Source organism: Pleurodeles waltl, chromosome 2_1 (assembly GCF_031143425.1).
Source record: "Pleurodeles waltl isolate 20211129_DDA chromosome 2_1, aPleWal1.hap1.20221129, whole genome shotgun sequence".
NCBI classification, from domain to species: Eukaryota; Metazoa; Chordata; class Amphibia; order Caudata; family Salamandridae; genus Pleurodeles; species Pleurodeles waltl.
Window position 1 is genome coordinate 641,277,251 of NC_090438.1, and position 22,494 is coordinate 641,299,744.

The 22,494-nt window shown below is 41.9% G+C and overlaps 1 protein-coding gene across 4 annotated transcripts in view; it reads left to right on the forward strand.

The window, feature by feature from the left end:
- Positions 1 to 22,494, forward strand: part of TNS3 (tensin 3) — a 752,439-nt gene that overhangs the window by 264,604 nt on the left and 465,341 nt on the right. For all 4 annotated transcript variants that reach the window (XM_069216157.1, XM_069216170.1, XM_069216149.1 and 1 more), the window contains one exon: positions 17,991 to 18,102. In XM_069216157.1, coding sequence (XP_069072258.1) covers positions 17,991 to 18,102 — 112 coding nt within the window. The remainder of the gene's footprint in view (positions 1 to 17,990; positions 18,103 to 22,494) is intronic.

The window sequence follows — 22,494 nt, forward strand, 5'->3', positions numbered from 1 at the left end:
TCTTTTGTGTGTGCATTTTATTTTTCTCAAGGAGCACCTCTTCGAAATCTGCATGCTTTATCTGCCTGTGTTATAAACTAAGAGGATTTACTTTAAGTTCAGACAAAAAAACATGTCTCACATGATATTCAGTTTGAACACCCTATGTCATTAGTCACAAATGAAGTGACACAGTTCTCCTTGTGTTTCTTTTGCTATTCCAGTTCGACTACATATAAATAATGTAAACCAAGTAACTCACCAGCAACATACATTTAGCAGATGGGGAGCTAGGAAAAGCAACATTTTCAACCTGCGACTTGACTGCACAGTGACTGGCTGCCTCTGGGTTGCACTGTAGGTTTTGTAAACAGGAGGCACAGATTGTGAGAAAAGGACCCCTTCCCTCCATTGACTAACACACCTATTTCTTTCATGCGTCCTATATGAATGTGTCTGGACTGGGGATATTCTTGGCATTGTGGGAAAGAGTCTGCTAGAGCGCACGTGGGATTTTTCTGGTCTCCACAACAACCTCATTTGGGTATTTTGTTGCTGCTGCTGAAGTAGCATTCCAAGAGAAGTAGGGAGAAAAGCCATTCTGGAAACAGCTCCCCACTTTACCTTATGATTATGTCTGGCTAGAAAGTGCTTTTAGGAAGCTATACTGATAAAGTAACGAGAAGGGGCTCGTAGTTAGGCAGATGCTAAGTTGATTATGAGAAAGCCCTGAAAGGCAATATTTCAATTAAAAACATATCTACTGAAGTGACAATCTGTTTGTAGCATGTGTGGCTGTAGACACACATGCTCTGCTTAGTCCTGCCATCTAGTGTTGGGTTCAGACATTACAGCTTGATTTAAAAAAAAAAAAAAAAAGAATCTTCAAATCAAGGAATGTGCTAATACTCTACTTCACATCACAGACGACCTGAGAACAGTCACTGCACACAGATTTCACCTGATGGGTTCATTGCTCCTGTGGAATGACTGCTTCACCTCGATGCCCAGGTGGCTGACTCCCTGGAGCATGCCTTGGCCAGTTCCTCTTCATTCTCCGTGTAGCTCACCTTACAGAATGCAGACAGGAAAAGGGTGATGGAATGCACATCCTTCCAGTTTGGTCCAAGGTGCAATACTAAATATCCATGGTTAGACCACCATTACTTTAGCAAACTCTGCCACTCCCTTGACCATAAAGAGTTGTCTTTCAAGATTCTGAGGAGTGTGAGTACTGCCCTGGCATCAAACAATGTGGCAAAGCCCCACCCACACAAACAGCATTACACTGATGCAGAACATATCTCCTGTGGGACTTGGGCAACAGGCCCTGAGCTCTGCAAGAAAAAGGACTTATCCTCCAGTCCACTACCGTCCTGTGGCTCAGGAGTGCATCGAGAAAAAGCTTTGGAGCCACTCAAGCTCCCACCAGAGGGTGTTGACCCATGACACTCCTTGATACCCTCTCACACAAAGGGTAACGAAAATCCCCCTTCTGAGCCAAAGTAGATGCAGGGAGTGCCTCTGAAACTGAGTGCAAAGTATCACATCACAGCAGCACTTAGTGTTACTCAACTTTCACTTTATATACATTGACCAGAAAAACTGTCTAAGGTGGAGTCAGTAGCCTTGTGCATTCTGGACTAAGGGAGATGGTCACTGAAAATCCTACGACTTGAAGCTACTTCAAAGAAAAATAAATTGTAATGTCTGAGGTCCACACTATATTGCAGAAGTCCGAAGAGCATGTGAATCTACAGCACTGCACACTATAAACAAATGCTTACACAGTAAATAACATTTTCCATCCTATCCATATTGCCTATGCTAACCCCATGATGCAAACATTGCTGCATTTCTAGCCTGTCTTTTGTATGAATAGACAAGGCACGTTGTTTTGCCATATAAATGACATATATAGTGTAAGGTGTCCTATATGAAAGCTGTGTTTCTTTAAAGATTTATTTAGGTACTTTTGTCTTAAATCTTTCAAGAATTTAGATTGCATTTTTTGGGAACTTTCTGTAGTGCTAGGGAGAAAGCACAGCTGGCCAATTTTAGGGCTCTTGATGATCCTAGATGAGATGAGATGAGATGATATGAGCCCTGTGAATACTTTTCTCTAAATGGAGACTGTTGGTAGTTTTACAATTGTATTCTATTGGCATTTCCTCTGCAGATTTCTATCCCCTATGAGACCAAAAGCCTTGTAAGAGCGAGTTGGCCTGGTTACATGTCATACGATGTCTATCGGGTGTTACATTTTTATGGTTGGGTACCCGTTGAGAATCATTAGAAACACCATGCAGAGTAATCTGGACATACCAGTGCCCAAGGCTGCAGGTTTCTATAAGTATATATGTGAGCAAGTCACAGATTACATACTGAGTGCTTTTCAAAATCAAAATACACAAAGTCTTAAATAACAATTTTGGACAATTATGTTCAAAAGATTGACTTTACTTGGTGAAGCAAGCATTGGCAAAGTCAATATGTCTGGAAATGGCTTCTGGCATTTTGACGTGTTAATGCTTGTTTTGTATGGTTTTTGTAAAGCTGTTTGCTTGGGGAGCTGCCATGTCCTCGATAAATATTTTAAAAAGCACTAGCAACGTCATTGGTGTTGGTTGTCAGCTTTTTGGCATTCTCAATATTTATTTTGTTTTGTCATGGTTTTTGGAAAACCTTTTTGGTGAAATCTGCCAGGCCTTCACAAGTTTAACAAAAAAGTAGTTTAAAAGCACAAATGTTTCTGATCTGAAAAAACATATATTGCCTTAGTAGACCCTGGCACAGAAGTGAACTATTTTGTGCTGCTTGTGAAAGAGCAGAACGCTGCTCATCACAGTGAAATTAGGCAGTGGGTGCTGTGGGTTGACCCTCTACCCTATGGTGTGTACTGTAGTGGATAGAAGAAAAATGTCAGTGGTCAACAACAAAACAATGGAGTAGAGGGGTACATGGAAGCCCCCGATATATACCATCTTAGTGAAATCAAAAGGTGTGAGCTAAGACGAGACCTAAAATCCTCATTGTCTAATTTTGGACATTGGCAACAGTTTCTGTATTTCCTCTGCTTATTTACAGATAAGGTCATACCATAGAAATGCAACATTTGGGATTGACTAATCAGCCTATTGTTTTCTACCTGTTTCATGCAGTCTAGCTATGGATCTGTGGAACCATTTCAGGACTGCAGATAGTTCTTGGTTGATGCTAGGTATGTCACTTTCTCAGGGCGACTGGAATAGAAAAAGCCATCACTGACCAGTCTCAACTTCTTTGTGTATTTCCGTACACAACTTAAACAAGGATACCAATTGTTGCAAACTTTCAAAACCTGAGTTTGTGCACTCTATTGAATACAGTTTAGCGTGATAATTTTTCCAGATTGAAACCGTAGCTTTATATTGGTGATACAAGTAGACACCATCTTTTTTTTATGTGGGGTGCTATTATCCAAACTCTTCTCTATGCTGTTTGGTCCTCTTTTCTAAAAAGAATGAAACATTCAGTGATCCGCTTAAGACCCACTCAAAGAAGAATTTATGGGCTGATTGTTGCTTCTTAGGTGGACGAGCAGTATGCATGTGGGCAGTTTGCTTGTTTCACGTAGATAAATAAATTAAATACATCCACTTCCCTTTGGGGCATCATGCGTGCTCCAGGAAGACCTTTAACTTTTTTTAAGGCAACAAATTTCTCATATGACTCCTAAAAGAAATGGATAATTATTTGAAGTGGGAGTAGACACAAGCATACACTTTACCTCTCTGTTTATTTACTTTTCAAATTTCAAGTGACATATTCTGTGTCACCAGCATTTATATCATGGCACCCTAGTAAGGTAGCAACATCATTTTGTGTGTAAAATGCTCATGCATATTTGTGCAAAAGAAGATCTACTGGTCAGTTCAGTCATTTAACATTCCAAGTTTGGTAAATAAGTCCTATTGGGTTGATAATAGTTGCCACCTTTGTTAGAAAACCTAAAGATGATGCTTATGTCTATATGAATACAATGCTCTTATTGATATTCAGCATGTTTCCTTCCGGTTAAGGTTGTGTCCAATTAATGTTGAAAGTAAGAAGTGTTTTCTTATATGCTTTTTTTGGAGTCCTACCAGAGATGCCTCATAATGTGCTTACACATTTCCTAATTAGTTAAGGTCTCCATTCTCTGTATTTCTGAAGGTCGTGGCTTGGACAGGGTCAATCATTGTTAGCATAGATAATTCAGGCTGCTTCGATAGGATATACTAGATGTTCATGATGGAGACGGGGATGGGGCACTCTGTACTTGGCTGAAGTGCAGACTAGGAGTGTTTTTGCAAGGGAGACTGAATGCATCGAGCCAATAGTTGCTGAGGTCCAATAGGCAATGACTGATGTTGAAATAAGGTGACAGATCTGGGCTGAGAGCTGAACTTACCATAGTAGATGTTGTTTTTGTGTTGTGAGATGACGATACTGCTGATGGCATTTTGCATAAGTAGAGCCGAAGCACAATAGAGTTGCACAGGGAACATATGTTTGACTTGGAGAGAGGTATACCAAGCATACCAAGGAGGAAGCTTTTTGGTGCAATAGTGTACTCTGAAGCCACAGTGTTTGTGCCTCCATTTCCCATTATCTTCCTAGCTACACTTTCTTGCTGGTAGGAGGCAAACAATAGCGGAGGAAGGGAGAGAAGGTTGGGGGTAAGCAACAGTGAAAGAAGGCAGGGTGGTGTGGGGGCATGCAACAACGAAAGATGGGAGGGTTGGTGGGGGGGGGGGGCAAGCAACATGGAAGCGGTAAAACAACAATGGAGGGACTGCAGATGGGGGCCAGAAGATGCACTGTAGGGGTGGAGGGAGATGTACACAACAGATCCTGCTGAAAAAGACACACACTACTTGAACGCTTAAACTCAAAGAAACAATGTTGTGCTTACAAAATGGGGCGGTGGAAGGCCACAAATAATGTGTCCATACTGCTAGGGAGGGACAAACACAAGAAGAGGTAGGATGCCTGAGGCAGGTTACCAATAAGAAGCAAGCAAGTGTGAGTGACAATGAATCCAACCAATCAATGGGCCGTCTCTAAGCCCATTGATAGAAAACAACATATCTCAAAGGGACAACGTGTGCACTTTCTATACAAAACCTAAATAGTGGTTCCAAAAAGTGAGCAGTAGAAGTATAGATGCCAGTTAATAACAGAAGTGGCAAAAGAGGCTATGCTCCAACAAAGGGACAACCACATGATGGACCAGCGAAGGCTAGGAAAACCATTGAATCAAAAGTAAGCAAATAAGAATGACAAAGTCTGACAATGGTAAGCAATGAGCAAACTCTAAGCCCCTATGTGGTCTTGGCAGGTACGGGTAGGTGGAACTCGTGGAGTTTTACTCTGTGGAGTTATATAAAACTTGGCAAGATACAGTGGAGTTCCACCCACGCCTCTTAAACACAGCCTACAAGGTATGCAGGGGTAGGGGGGCAATGAGAAGGCCCACAGCTGAGACTGCTGCCTACGCATGAGCAGGAAGAAGGCACCTAGTCCTCCCAGGGGACACAGAATCCAATAGGAAACTGGGGTGCAATAGGGTGCCACTTACAACTGGGGTGCAATAGGGTGCCACTTACCGGCAGGGTGTTTGTTCATAGCAGAACCGGCAGCAGTAGCACTTCCACCATCGACTCCCCTGTCCACTAATTCAGTATGCCAACCAGCCTACGGCCATCAGAGCTGCAACTGCAGCTTGTAAGGAGGCCGCTCATTTGTGCGCTTCGGGCCTGTTAACATTGGCAGCTCAGAAGCCCATCATGCTTCTCTTTGGCTCTATCCCTTGGGTTTGGCTTTGTAATAATACTTGAATAATATTTGAATGTCTTAAACCCAGGCAGACACAACCAAAAATATAAGACTATTTCATATAAATAAAAACTGCTGCGATTCTTGTGTTCAGGGTAAAGTGATACCTGCCAACTTTGCTTACATTTGCAGAAGTCCTCCGGCTTTTTTCCATTTTAGTTCAAACTGTTATTGTTCCAGTTTCTCATGATCATACGACAAAATAAGCGCAAAACAGTCTGTAAAATGTTAGCACTTCCGGGACCCCCAGCAATCCCAAGATTGAACATTTTCTAAGTGGCATCTGTGATGTTAACGTCTAAGGTAACCTTGGATTGGAGTGTTGTGGGCACCTCCACCAATCACAGTGTGCTGCACAGAACTCAGATTGGCTGTGAAGTGCACTCATGCCTCTGTCCTAGCTGTCTTCCGAAAGTCAGCGCATGCCACCCAGCTTGGAGCAGGCTCGGATTAGGTGGTAGACCACCATGCGGTTTCTGGGAGAGCCTAGGGTTTTTGGGCAGGGAGTTTGTTAGGTTAGGGTAGGTGGCAACTGTATGCTTTCCTTGGTGGGTGAAAGGGAATGAGGTAAATGAGAGCAGCTTGGGGCATAGTGATGGTGCTGTGTGAATAGAGTGAGCTATTGTTGTACGACCTATGTTCGTGCCTGACAGCCGGTAGACTCGTTTGGCTGTTTCCTTGTTCCTTGAGTTTGGTGGCTGATTAATTCCACCCGTGGTGTGGAGCGGTGGAATTTATTAGTAATTCTGCATTAGAAGAATAACAGAGAATTACTAACTTCCTCCAATTCCACCTGCAGATGTAAAATTCTGCCCACCCATATTAGTAAGCCTATAGTAGGAACTTTACAGTGAGAGAGCTTGCTCTGTGTGGTAAGCCTGGCTGAAAAATGTGGCTAGTTGCAAGGCTGAAGTAACTCAACCTGTATTCTCATTCCATAATTTTTTCAAAATATTAATTTGATTTGGCTTTGAGGTGTGTGCTTGTCACCCTTCATTTTAAGAATCTACTCCCCTGGGTCATTCTTCCGTTTTTTTAATTAAGTATTCCTACAAGACACTTTTCAGAGTGGCTCGAATTCAATCAGTAGAGATAAAGCAAAAAGCCCAGAAGCAACAAGTGAGATCATGTCCCATGCTAGGGAGTTCACAACTTGGAGGCGGCTTGAAGGCCCCTAGGGCAGAAAGTGAATCGGACGTATACAATCCAGTGGTCTATATCGTCAGTGCCAGTGCCATTTAAAATATTTTGGGGGATCCAGTATGGAACAATTATGAAGTATATTGCCATGTCCTGCTAATTCAATCCCGCACTATGCCAAACAATACTAAATAACATGTTAAAGGTTAACAGGGTCACCCAAACAGTGCTGAAATATGTCTTGCTCGGGACCCCAAAAATCCATAAAAAAACACAATAGGAGGAGAGGGATGGGGTCCGAGGTCGAGGTAGACAGAGAGGCAGAAACGGTGTAGATAGAGAAATAAGATAGACGGAGATCAAATAAAGATACAGTTCGCTTTTTCCAGGGAGCCCCTTGGAATGTAGGGGCCATGGGCATTTAGCCACTTTGTCCATACCTTAAAACACTCTGGTCAGAGCATGTAGTTGACGGTAACATTGACTAGTATGTAAAACTAGGTATTATGCAACAAGGCGATTTTTGATTCACAACAAGTGTTGTTCTTTGATTTCATATGCACCTGAAACTATGCAAGGTCCACCACAGTCCGATAATATTCCTTAGTATCTGTGGCAACAGCTGGCTGAGAGGTTAGCAGCTCCTCCTGTAATGGTTTGCCATGCACAGTTTACTGCCCCTTTCTGATTTCTTAGGGAGGTTGTCATGGATCAGACCATTTAACCTAACATGGGCATAATGCCAAATGTTGTAGGTCAAAGATGCTCCTGATAATTTGAATGCACTACATTCAGTTGTTTAGACTCTTTAGTTCATCCGGCTATGAACGGATGTAGGTGAAGATTCCAATGATACCAATATTGAGCCCAGCTTCTCCTGTTTGGTCCCATCCTGCAGACATCTCTAAAGAGCAGTGTAGTCTGAAGCCTCACTCTCCTCATGGCACCATGTCACACTGTTCCCAGCTACACGTATCTATCGATCACTATGTACCTTCATAGTTACTATCCACTGCAGCTCGAGAAGCAAAAATGTCCCTTGTTTCTGTAGGTGTAATAATGCGGTGTGTTTGGAGAAGATTATGGCCTTTAGAAATCTAATATTGGTTATTTCATGGCTGTTTGTTTCATAATATCCCTTGGGAACATGCTCCATCTGCGCCTGTGTCTTGTCGTTTTCCTTTCCTTTCAACACCCATGTCTGCCTAATAATTATGCCGTCTACAGTTGATGCATTATTGTATTCCGGTGAATGCTTTGGTGTCAACTCTAGGCCTTCACTTATTTCCTGGAACCGCCCACCTCTAATTAAAGAATGAAAGAAATCACTAGATTGGGTGGTAACAAAGAACTTGGTCCCCCCTTCTTTTATTCTTTGTGAAGCAGCTATGTACTGTTCTTCCCTTTAGGAAACAGGTGTCGCCGTGGAAGCTTTTCATGCAGATGTGAAGGGAACCTGATGGGGATCCGCCCTCGCAACCGTCCTGTGGGCTTTTTGACAGGATAACATCTGCTGGTTAAGTTAAGAAATGATGTGAAGCTGTGCTAATCTGTGCTGGGTGAGAACATCAAAGTCCTACATCAAGTATTGTGATGATGGAAGGAACCGTTTTAATGTTTGTGATAAAGACGAGCAGAATGATGCTGAAAGCTAACATGTAAATGGCAGTAACATGGCTAAATAAATGACATGGATGCCATCTAATGAATCAGTATGGATTAAAATTCTGGAATGTTACATATAGGGAGTATGCATCACTGCAGCAGTGTTCTTCCAGGATGCAGAAGTGGCATTATGCCTCAGCCAGGAATTTCCAATTCTAGATGTAATAATTTGCCACTCTCGCATAAATACAAAAGTAATCTTTCCAAACATATTCTATCATCACCGTTAAGATTGACAAATAAATTAAGACTCTAAAGAATCTACTTTTTGTGAAACTTTGATACACATATTTTTATTGGCTGAAATTAGATGTTAAGCTGCACGAGTCCGGGTACAGAAGAGAAAACTAAGATTGAGTAGTGATTTAGTTTTATTTTTTTAAGCTTAGTTTTATTACTATTTTGCAAGTCATCACAAGCAGAGAGATTAAGTAGAGTTCGGAGAGGGATATAAAAGCCCTGGAAAGTACTCACGAATCTCACATACCGCATTCCATGTAACTCCTCCTTACTCACTGGACTCTCCCCACACACACACACACACACGTTGTTGTCCTCAGGTTTGCCTGTGGCAGCTCATGGATGGTAATCTGTGTTTTTGCACCACCATATCACATTTTCCTTCCTGGATGGAGGCATTAGTAGGTACTCCATGTCTCTGATACCACTAGATCCCAGAGTTGAAGGTCATAAAAAAAACATTATAGGTATGAGAAACTAGATATTCTAGGATGTGTAAGGAAAACCAAAGTGGATGGGTTATCTGGAGGATATACTAGGTGGAACATTGGGAAAGGTGAAAACCACCACAGCTGTCTGATGGAACCTTTAAGTGTTGATTGTGACACCAGTTGGGGCCATATTATATATACACACACTGCACACTTTCCCTGTTTGCACCACACCAGGTTCAGACAGGGAAAGTGCATCCTATAATGCAGAATGCACAGCCGCCAGGGTAGGTGCAAACTCTTGCTGTCCTGGGTGCAATGCATGAAACACAGAGCGGCTGCTCCATGTTTCATAGTGCAGGCAGCATGCCGCCTGCACTTTCAAGAGGGAAGAGAGATGACATTCAGTGAGTGACTTCACCTTCCTGCAAGGGTATGTCTGGTAGGGTCCATGGTACTTCCTTTCTCCCCCCAGAATAATGCCTTCAGAGCGCCCCCCTAAAGTAATGTTTGCCTCTGCGCTCACTTTGGTAATATGGAGCAGTCACAGAGACAAAGTGATTGGCTCATTTGCATTAGGGCGTGTCCCCATGCAAATGACGGAATGCCCTCTCATGGTAGCACTCACACTGCATGTGCACCAGTGCTATCAGTATTACAGAAGGGGAGGTACAAACATCTTCAGCCCCCTTCTGTAATCCTATTGTGCCACAAGGGCACATGCCTTTTATGCCCCAGGGGCACAATGTATAATACAGCCCTATGGTCATTTGTTAACACCGAATGTGAGGCAAGTAGGCCTCAGCTGTGACCTGTTCTCATCTTCCCAGGGTGTGCTCTCAGTTGGTGTCAGAAGTATTTGACTTTCTGGCCAACTCTGTCAATAAATGTTTTGGTTGGGTTGGGTTGGGTTGGGTTGGGTTGGTCTTTAATGCATGGGTGGCCAGTGACACCCTCTCTGCACAGAAGACAAATATTTCATAGAATCTACAGTGTCCCAAAATATGAATTTCTTTCCCTCTGTTATTGCCAATATTTGTGCTGCAAAAAAGCAGTCTTCGTAAGGCTGCTCTTGCTATCAACTCATTATTTGGTCAAACGTCTTACTACTCATCTCGCTGACTAGAAAGACATTTGGGAAGAACAATATCAGGCTGTCTACCTGTTGTATATATATATATTTTCGCCTAGCTGTATCAACATTTTCATCAGTCAGGTATCCATACATCAGAAGGAGGATGACTGCGGGGCCTGAAGTCCATCTAGATAATCGTGGCTTTCATGTATTCCTCTGGAAAATATTGACCCATTTCTCCTATTAAAACTTCTGTGGGGATGTCAAGGGTTTCAGGCACCCACCACATCTGGAAGCTTTGCAGATTATTTCATCTTGCTTGAAGTGTCTGATACCTTTATATCTTTGACTGTTTTTCATCATTTCAAAACTTCTCTTCATATTGCTCTAGTGTTTTGCAACTTTTATTGTTTGTGTCAAGACCACATCATCTAATGTTGATACTCCGTCTCTTGCAGGGCTTCAAATACGCATTTAAAGTTTAGGTGGGTTTATCAATGTGCCAGAGCCTTTCCATCACACCCCAAACTGAGGGGGAAATAGTTTCACAGAAATTAAACGGTGTTAAGTACTTTTGCGTCTTCTCCTTCCCACCGTTTGCTCTTTGTCCTTTTTAGGATTGAAGAACTCTGATTTTTCCTCGTCCCTTTGCCCTTATGTAAGACATTTTCTTGTTAACACTTGTGCAATTTCAAAGATCCCTCCAGGATGGCCTGTAATAAAACTGCCTCACAGACCAGTCTTTGTGTCTTGCCCAGAGGAAAGGCTAAATGAAAATGACTACTGCTTAGAGCTCCACTTTTCATCGACTGCGCTATTAGAACACTGTGAGCCAGGGCAGCCATGGGGCAATTGTATCATGAACCTCCAGTCCTGTGGCTTTCTCTTCACTGTTTGTTTCTTTTTTGCCTATACTCTGTGTTGCTCTTTCCCAGCTCACAAAGTGAAGCAGGTTTGGTTCCCGTTATCTCAACATGAACCGTATGCACTTGTACCTGGTTCAGAGCACGCCATTAAATCTCACCAATGTGCATCCTTCAGTTTTCTAGTGGCATCCTCCAGTGTGCCCCAGACCTGCCCTCATTGTCTGATGTGCCTCACATTAGTTCATTGGGCCGCAGAGCTACCTCAAAGCTCCTCCAGATTGTGAGTAGAAACGGTTTGACTACCTCTTAGCCGCTTTCTTGACCACACACACCCACACTCAGCGGGGTTCCATAGGCTAGGTTTATTTGTGACCAGGGGATAAATCTTTAATGAATAAGAAATGTGGGTAGTGGGATAGAGAGTATTATAAACTATGCATTGGATGGATGTGTAACTTATAAAGAGAATGAATGAAGTTATGGACGGACATATGGACAAACTAATTAACTTTGTGTTATCATAACTGTGACAGTGACCTATCAATCAATTTTACGACTTTATAGACTATAAAAAGAGGTATATTGACCAGAAAAATAACTTCTCAAAGATAGAAATTGATTATTGGTCATGCTAAATATTTGCGGCCACCAGAGACATTTATTGCTAGTATTTTGCTCTGTGTAGCAAAGGATTGAGTAACTTACCTAATGTTTGCAATGCCACAGAGATGCAAATCGGTTAAGTGTCATACCCAAACACAACCTCGTTTTACTTTGATAGTAGAGTACATATTTCTATATTCGTTTGATAGACGGTGCGAGTTAATGTAGAATGAGAAAAAACGCTTCCGCTTGTCATATCCCTGTTCTTTGTCGGGTGTAGGTGATATTATTTACTCTTAATATTAATTGGCAGCATCTCCCAAATAACTGTATTAGCGAGCAGGTTTAAATAGGTCAACTCAGTCCTTCCCAAACTCTGATTTCTAATCCAAAGCAAACTTTTGGAAGCACTTATCCTATCAGTCATAAACTCAGAAAGGTTTTCTTAAATCTGTAGATATTTACTCATGGGGACCTACTGGCAGAGCAAGGAAGAACTGCATGTAAAGGAGCCCCGGCTCGTGCGAGGGACGCGATAACCTCTGACCTATTGCAGCTCCATCTTTAATGGGACTGAGGTTGCTGGTTGTCACTCAGAGCAATACATTTCGCTCGTCAGGGGTGGTTTACTTTATGAAATGGAATCTGTGCCATAGGTGTGATTGCACAATACAGCTTTAGCGAAAATAGTTGCAGAATTAAAAATCAACCGTTTGTAACAATTACAAAGGCATTAGGTCAATCGAGTCAAAGTGGATATGCTAACAAGCACTGATCTTGTGCGGCTTACAACTACTGCCTCGTGGTGGCTGTAGCAAAACACTAGGTGAGCTCCCCAATTCGAAATATGGAACACTCAGAGAGAGTTTACAAGAAGAATCTTAAAATAAATGTAGCAAGTTGCGCCTTCTTCCTGCGTTACCTGTGCATGGTCCAATACGTGACAGAAGGCAAGGCCACTCGTAGTGATATCGCCCACCTTGAACCAGTCCTCCCACTTCCACTGATGCCCATGTGAAACGGCATTGGGGGTGAGGGGTCACATAAGGATTTTTTTGGCTATCAGCAAGATGGCTGAACACATTTTGTTATATGTTTAAATATTTGAAGCTTTTCTTATGAGAACTTCCACATTCTAAAGTACTCTGCAAGAGAACAGATATATTTTTCCAGAAACCCTCTAAGTTTGACTATTTCTACAAGTAACATGTTTGACAGAACTATTGTGTAGCTTCTTTGCCTCTTATTGAGAATTAATTATTCATCTTTCAAATTTGTTTCATATGTTCAACTCTTAAGTAATTTGATGATTTATGTGTGGGAAGTCATGCCGGAATATTGAAAGTTAATTTACAAATTACAGATTTAACAGGATCTGTGTATTTTAACAATTAGATTTACAGAATGTATTCTCTGTCAACTGGGATAGGGATTATATTATCGGGCGTTTGTTAAGACCAAATAAAAATATCTAATATGCCGCATCCATTGCCTCACTTGACATTTACTTCTGGTTTGAGCTTTCCTTTCGTTCTAAGCTAGGTCTGAGGAGAGGAGGTCTACCATCCTCCCGATTAATTCATTTTTACTGTGTTGTCAAAACAGAGTGCCATTTACTGCTGACTCACTTCCAGGCAGTCTTTCTATGGTCTCTGGCGTGACACCGCAGGTGTCACCAGTTATGTGAGCATTGGCTCCACTCACATGTTGTTAGCCAGGAGTACATGTTTTGATTGGGTAGAAGTTGTGTGCTTCTGCAAAAAAGTGCTTGCCCTCCACACAGATATAATTCTTTTGTCTGTTAATCCAGCAGCCTGAGATTGTACTTTCAGAGGCACACACATGACACTGTAATGCTAATAAAGTCTCTTAGATAACAATATAATTTGTTTTCTCTGGCAGGAACAGGGAAGGGATGGCAGTTTTTAACCTCAACCACCTTTAGCTCTGACTTGGCAGTTCAACTGTCACTTGTCCTTTTAACCTTCACGAATATTGATCCACAGTTCTTTGCTCACATAGGGACATGTATTCCTTCCAGTGCTATGTACTTGTAATGCTTTGCATTGTTGTACAACATTCTTTTAAAGGCAGAGCTATTGGCATTGCCTATGCTTGCTTGTTAGGCCCTAGCTCCCAGAATGAGTGTGGTGAGTCGCCCAGAGTTAGTATTTGCAGGCCAGGCCCAGCGTTGTGTTGTAAATATTTGGGTGTACTTGCTGAGGAAGGAGAAAAGCACTGCAGACGAACAAACCATTCTTTGCCTCCCGCCTACCTATTGCACGGCAGGTTGAGGGATGTCTTACAAGGACTGGTGGTAGATGACCGTGGAGGTTGTCATTAACAGAGCTCTGTTTTGAAGCTTTGGGAAACCTGCACTTGGAATGTACATTTTCACAGTTACATGGAAACCTTTGGGCAGCAGATTGTAATAGTGGAAGAATCTGTCTTACCAGCAAAGGAACGCAGGGTGGCACTTTACAGAGACTTCTCAGGCAACTATGTTGAAGGAATGGTCACAGAGCGACGGATGTCTCTAATTCTGTAAATGTCTTAGCATTATACACCAGTTTAGGATGTTAAGGGTGAAATATCATGCTATCATGAGATTGTCTACAGAGAAGTGGTTAGTGAAGTGAAATAAAGTGGGCAGTACTTTCTAAGGGTTGTTAGGCATGCAGGGAGAAGTTGTCAGACAATGAAATAGTGTTTTTTTTAATGTCTGGTGTTATATAATAAGGTACTTACTTGCAGGCAGCGAAGTAATGTAAAATAGTAAAACACCCCTGCAGAATGTCAAGAGGAGCCCTAGAGTCTCCGATATCGCACAGATCTTCATTGGCCCTGGGCAGACTGGGGCCCCTTTGTAGGGTACTAGGCTCCTAAAGGAATCCCCGCTCCCTTGCACTGCAGGGGCTGAGTTACGCCCCTGCTTGCAGGGTCTTTCACCCAGGTTTGTTTATTCATTGGTCTATCAATATGCCCTTCTCACTTTAATGCCCAACAGCGCACAAAGCCTGGGGCAGTGGTTCAGCCCACTTTGCCTATTGGCCAATCTCTGTACGTGAAGGCATTTTGCTCTTGCACAATGTGTACATACTCACAAAAAGTAGTGCCCTTGTGCAGTTTTAGAAAAAAACATTCACAAACATTGGCAAAACCAAAAATTGGCAGCCAATTCCAGGCCTGTTGGCTGTGCTCGTTTTCGTTTTCTTTTAGAAGTGTTTGTTGTATTGCTGGCCCATCCTTCACCCGAAAACGTGGATGCAATTAATTTTGAGTGAGAGACATAACCCATCACTTCAGCTTGTGCAGGAGAGGCACGCCTTTCACATCTCTATGTCCTATACCTCCAAATGAAATCAAGGACGACGTTCTGTGAGGCGTAACTTTACAAAGGGGCTTTTTCCTGCCTTCATTTTGTAAACATTGAGGATTGTTGGGAATCTCATAAATGCACATCGTCATCTTGCTCTGACGGAGAAGCCGCTGGTGCTTCACTACGGGGCATTTTGACTGGCCATGCCTTTGGGACGCTGTTCTTTGAGATCTCAGTTTGTTACTTTTGAAGCTTTAGATGGAGATAAAGAGACATCTGATCACATGGACCTTTACGTCTTGTGATGCTATGTGGCTGATCGACCTTGCAATCTTTGGGTACAAGAGAATTGCTCTGCTCTCGTTCAGCACTTCCCTTTGGCTGTCCATGCTTTTAAGGTGCTGGACTGGAGTCTAAACGCTTTTATAACCTTCTATGTAGGCTGTTCTCTGTGTGTGTTTTTTTTTTTTTTTTTTGTGCGCCAAGCCTCAAATATGCATTTTGGCTTGATTTGTAGAAGTGTTCTCCTTTTCGTACTCTGTATTTTATGGATGGTTTTATGCATCACTGTGTCACTCATTAGAGTGTTTATTTTACCCTGTTCGGTAGAAGACATCATGTTGATGATTATGGTGATAAACTGATGGAAGGCTGAAACATATTAACTGCACCATTTCTGTGGCAGCTGTCTGTACACATAATTGAATAATATCTTACGCTGTTAATGTTGTTTTTATGTTATTTGAGTTTTTATACAGTGCTAATCATCCATGAGGTTATCTATGTGCTCTGCAGCTGGTGTGTGAGGCCAGCCCTGGGGGCCTATTCAAAAAGCCATGTCTTAAACTTCTTGCAAAAGTCAAGATGAGAGGAATAGGCTCTGATGTGTGGTGGAAGGCTGTTCCAGGCTCTAGGGGCCCTTGCTCTACTTATGTGTATGCCTGTTGTGTGTGCTAGTGAGGGACTGGCAGAGCAGTAGTGTTTGGAAGGATTGTAGTAGTGAATTACAGCTGTTCAGGTCAGCAGGTTAGTGTTGTGAAGAGCTTTGTTGGTGTGGGTGAGGAGTTTAAAGTGTGTGCACTTGCGTAGGGAGAATCAGTGGGGTTGCCTAAGGTGTGGGAGGTCCAGGACTAATCTGACTGCTGCATTTTGGCCTATCTGGAGTCTCCCTGTGAGCTGGTTGGTAATACCTGCGTATAAGGTACCTACATAACCCAGTCTGCTTATTAACACCTTACTTGATCATGAAACAAAAAAGTTGTGAAACTCTCCTAACAGAAGTTTAATGTTAAAGCCACAAGAAGAGGAAGGCTGCGCAGCTTAGTATGGTCGGTTGAACACCTGTAGAACCAAGCAATGGCAGCTCTACAGATTGACAAAATAGTCCGTCGGGGCACTCTCATAATTCTGCTGTTAAGCATAAAGCGGAGGGCAAGTCCAGGTAGCGGCTGCAAACAAACCCAGAATGTGAATGTTTGAGATTTTGACATTTGTTATGTATTTTATTTATTTTATTTTGTATTCTTGGGACAATTTATGAGAGAACAAGAAGGGGTCATTTGTTGTAACAAATAAACAATATGATGAAAAAAAACATGTTCCCAGAGTCATGATGTAGGATGATTGTGATGAAACTAAGTAATGGATAAATATGATGGAATGCATTCCAACACTGCTGTCACCATAGGTTGAATTTTATTACTTAAATGTGGCAGTTTAGGCTGACGTTGACGGTATGGAACACCGCGATGCATCTGTCTGTCTACTCTCTATTGCATCCTTCAGTGTTAAGGTTACCAGATGTAATCAAGGATACTATTTTCCAGCTCAGGGCTTTAACCAACCCAATGCATTTAGGGAGTTGTAGTCTTAATTAATATCAATTGAATCAAATGGACTAACTAATGAAAGTCATGACGTGCAAAAAGGGGAAGCCCAGGACTGGAACTTGATTTCCCTGGTGAGTTTTTAACGTAAAGTGATATAGAAATACTGTATATTAATACAACCCCCTCCAGGCCCTAGGTCCAACCCCCAGACCACATGCACCCAGCACCACTCTGTGCACAGCCTTTAGCTATGCAGAGCGGTGGTATGGTTTGTGAGTAGGTGAGTTTTTTTTTTTTCTCTCTCTCCCCCCCACTGGGCTTAGGATCCACAGATACCCGCGTATCCATGAAGGATCCAGGTCCCTAGATATGTATATATTTTTTTCCTTTAATAACTTCAAAACTACTAAACAAATTTACACTCAATCACAAAAGCATACTAGGTGGACCAAGATCTATCTTTCTGCCAAATTTGGAGTAATTCTGTTCGGGCAAGCTGTAGAGTGTCTAAAGCTGTGTCTTAAAGATTGCAAATTCCCGATATACATAGAATGGGGAAAAAGCATTTTGGTACCCCACCCCTTTTCTCTGCCCCCACTTGGCTGATCACCCCAAAACTTTCCATGTACAACTAGCCAAAGAAGGTCACTTTTTTGTGAAAGTTCTGAAAATGTGCCAAATGGTGTCAGTTATTAGTAAAATATAAAATGCATTGTCTATAGGAAAAGTTGGTCCTAACTATAGCTACGTACTGGCTATAACTAAAACACACACACCCCGTACAAATATTTGTCTAAAATGATAACCACCCCACCTTCTGCTGTGTAAAAATTCACCACAGAAATGTTACCATTGGTAAATAAATACATGCCGCTTTAAATAGCCGAAGCCTCTGTGGCATTGTTGTACCTGCTCCACTAAGTTTTTCTGGCCGTACAAGCAGGTGTCATAAAAGTCTCAATTATTGTTTGTCCTCTCTTGCAGCCTGAAGAATTTGCCTCGAGGTCTCACACGTTCAAGAACAAGTCGTTTAAAAGGCCCAAGACCTGCAGTCTCTGCAAGCAAACCATCGACAGCCAAGGCATCTCGTGCAGAGGTAAGGGCGAGGGCACGGCGCTAGCCCCACTTGTAAGAAAAGCCCCTCCATTTCAGAACCCTTTCTAAAAATCTGCAGTCTGAGAATGTACCTTTCATGCACACTGCCAGACTCGACCCCCTATGTGCCTGGTCAGCATTAACCCACCTCTTTCATGTTTGCACTTGGCAGCCAGGAAGTTGTATTTGACTGTGTGCCCCTGTGACTTAAGGTTGCAGAGGTATGGTGTAAAACATATCTCAGCAAATTGGAAATAAAGAACATGTGTAGGGTTTTATGGTCCGGAAACCCAACACCGAAAAAAAGTTGGAATTATAAACAAAAGGCTGCAAGGGGAATTCTCAACACAGGCAAGGCATATGTATCTACACATAGATGTGCTGTAGGGTTTGTAAGGGATCATTCTGGCATCGAGACGTGTGCTTGATATATATGAAATTAAGGTAGTGTGTGTTTATTAATGTGACTTGAAATTACCATGGTAATTTTTGTTAGTTTGACATTGTATAGAAACCGGATAAAGAGTTTTTATGGATTTCTGCCTAAAATACTAAACATGAATTAGCTACTTCGAAGGACCCTAAGGAAGAGAAAGGACTCATCCAGTATCAACCTTGTCATGAGGTGTTTTGTGAAACCTCTTTTAAATGTCCTATTGTTTTGCTCTGCGTTCATCACAAAAATCATCTTTGTACAGTGTCTCAGTCGTCCACTCAGGTGTACCTTACCCATATTTTCTGGCCATGAAGCAGTCTATAGCTATTGTCCTTAGGGTTACCATTTCTCTGAGAAACGTTCTGCCACTATAAAAGCATTTTGATAAACCTGACACTTAGATTTTCCTTGTTTGTAAGGACTGCCAGACCTATCCCTTGTCCCCTTCACTTAAAAAAAAAAAAAAACAACAACAAAAAACATAGATGTGTTCTCCAGCCTTTACCCTTAGTCCTCATAACTCTTAACTCCCTCCTATCTGTACTATCTTTTTTTAATGTATTTGCTCCTTTTATAAGTCGAGACCGCAAGTGCTTTGACCTGTTGTAAGCATTGTGAGTTTTTAACCATGCCCATTTTGCGCCCATCACTTTTACACATTTGTGGGCTTGCCTTTCAAAAATCCCTTGATGTAATTGGTAAATGCTTTACGTTTGTCCCGCCTTGGAGCAGTTTTTGTTATCTCCTTGGGGACTGACCCTGTTACGTGGAATATTGCACGACTGCTGATATACTTCAGCATGGGCAAACTATTTTATTTTTGTCTCTCTCCTTCGTTCTGTATGGCTGCCATGGTGCTCACAGCGCAAACAGGCACACTGCATGAACTTGATCGGTGGTATTGGAGCATTGGTCACATTGTTCACAGTTACCTAATCAGAGTAATTTCTTGTGTCTCTTCCCTTAAAACACTTGAAATTGGTAAATCCTTTACTGTAAAACAGAAATCCTCAAGGGAAAGCGGCTCTCCCAGCACAGCGGGAGAGCCAATTCTACAATATTCACGTCACTTGGACCATAACTCAGCCTGTGGTAGTCCTAGGGCAATGGGACAATGGTTAAAAGGTTCCCAACAATTTTCTCTTTCTGTCTACAACATCGGTGGGTCCCCACACTAGGTTAGTGGGGAACCCACAATAATAACCCTCTCACCATTCAATGCCTGTTTAAGCTTTCTCATGGCTGGAACATTTGTTTTATAGCTGGGAATAGCTTGTGTTTTAAGGGCCTTGTTTATAATATCATTGCTATAGGCCTGTTACCCCTGAAAATGTGTAATACACTATGCCTCCTAGGGGCTAAATATATAGTCACATTGATTATTTAATGCCATTTTCGTGTGTGGTTATGCCCTCTAGTGGTTAACTATATAGTTACATGACCATGTTTCTTATAAATGCTTTTTTAATTGTGAAGTCCTCTAGGGGCTCTTCTAAGCATTACAGTCATATCAACACATTAATATATTAGTGGTACGGAAACATATCCCACAATGCTGTGCATGGTGTTACTTTTGCAAAACATTTTTGCTCATAACTCAACCTCTGGTGGTCCTAGGACAAAGGTAGCACCTTCAAAACATTGACCACATTGTCTGCCTACGTCATCTCAGGGTCCCCACACTGTCAGTGGGGACTCCACAATAATAACCCCTACCGCCATTCATTATCTTTTTAAGCTCTTTCATAGCTACAACTTTTGCTTTGCAGCTTGGAAAGTTATGTTTTATGGGCCTTGTTTGTAAAATATTTGCAAATGTCATGCTAGCCTTGAAAATGTGTAATGCACTATGCCCTCTAGGGACTAAATATATGGTTATACTACATTACTTTCTTCCATTCTCATGTGGTTGTGCTCTTTAAGGGCTGACCATTTTTCTTTTAAATGCTATTTTTATTGTGGTGTCCTCCAGAGGTGTTTCTGAGCTTTGCAGTCCACATACTATAGTATTTGTGGCACAAAATTTCGCCCCATAATACTTTGCAGGGCATTTCTTTTACAAAACATTTTTTGCACATAACTCAACCCATGGTGGTCCTAGGACAATGGGATCACTTTCAAAACGCTCTTTTGTTCTACATCATCTCTGAGCCATCACACTAGGTTAGTAGGGACCCCAAAATAATAACCCCTCCCACCATTCAATGTTTTTTAAGCTTTCTCATGGCTAGAACGTTTGTTTTACAGCTGGGAGAAGTTTTGTTTTGAAAGCCTCGTTTGTAATGTCATTACAGTAGGCCTGCTAGCCTTAAAACACAGTCTAGGAGCTAGGTATAAGACTACACAGCATTACTTTCTCCTGTTTTTTTCATGGGGTAATCCCCACTAGGGGCTAACAATGTGGTTACATAACCATGTTTCTAACAAATTATATTTTTGTTATCATGCCCTCTAGGGGATGTTTTGAGCATTACAGTCTGATGCCAAAATATTCTTTCTGATAAAGGTTTATATGATAATGTATATGTTTTAATAATCTCTGTATTACAATTATGACCACAAATCCTGCCAATTTAACATCCTTATTACACTATGACTGTTTAAACACTCTTGATATGTTTGGGTGACCCTTCTAGTTTATTTCTTTTCTATGGCTGTCTTGTGTCTTTTTGGGGGAATTATTATTAGCCAGCCAGCAACTCTGATGGTGGATTGGTGAAAGTGGTATTCTATTGGAATTAGCATGGCAGATTTAAATTTGGATGCTAAATGGCAACATCTTCATGTTTTGCTGCAGAATGAGGAAGAAGGTAAATGGGAGTGTTTTAGTTATATGCAGGGCCACTGGAAATATATGGCAGGAAAAGACACATTTATGAGGCAGGGTTGACCAATGTATGTGGCAAGAAAAGTGCAGTTATGTATTTACATTGCCATTAGCTCTAACTCAAGCAAATGCAAGACTTACTGCATTGCAAATGCTTGTTTTTCTTTTATATTCTCTCTGCCAATCCCCTTCTATAACCTTTTCCCTTTCCTGAAGGATCTTGTCAGGCTTGTACAGGGTTAATTTATAGTAAGTGGCCCAGGTCACAAATATACTGAATTTCCTCTACTAGAAGGTGCTTAATTCTGCAGGTCGCTCATCCTTCTGTACGCTCAGTTGCTGCTCATGTGGTTCTTCTCCAGGAACTTACTAGGAGTCTTCTTCATCCTTAATTCAGCTTCCACATTTGTTGCTTTGTCTGCTATCTGCGGGACCCCTCACAAAGCCTTGCACTGAATCATGCATGGCTACAATCTTGGCAAGCTTTCTCACTCCACATGACTCTTTATGCATCTTGGTACCTAGGGCTCACTGTGGAGACTGGGCTGGAAAGTTTAGGGTGTTTAAAAAGTAACAAAGGGTGCCTAGTCCAAAGGTACAATGCATGTGCTCTAGTCATGCAACTACAGCCCTGCTACCTGTAATTCTATTCTTTGTAGTTTACTCTCCCCATGCATCACTTGCTTTCTCTTTTTCTCAGACTAGTGACATGAGGCGATAGATTGCACTGTAAACCCTGTCACTTGTTATTTGTAACTTATTTATTAAATGATATTTGAAATTATTCAAATGTTATATTCTTCTGAAGGGGCTGGGAATGCGAAGTGTATGTGGCAGGATTTGCAGTGATTAATTATGATACTGAATATGTATGAATGGAAACTGAGAGACTAGCAGTGATGCCTAATGTGAAACTAATGAAAAACAGTACTCTCGGGCTTTGCCTACCCTAGGGCACACTCTTGAAAATAATGAGAAGCAAGATTGGTTTTGGACACACCAAACCTTCATCAAGTACATTCCTTCATCCAAACAAATGAAATGTGGTGTAAGTGCTGGGGGCAGCAGCAGGGCTCCAAAAAGGCAGTATAGGGACAGCAGAGGGCAGGCAGACTCTTTGGTTACGTTAC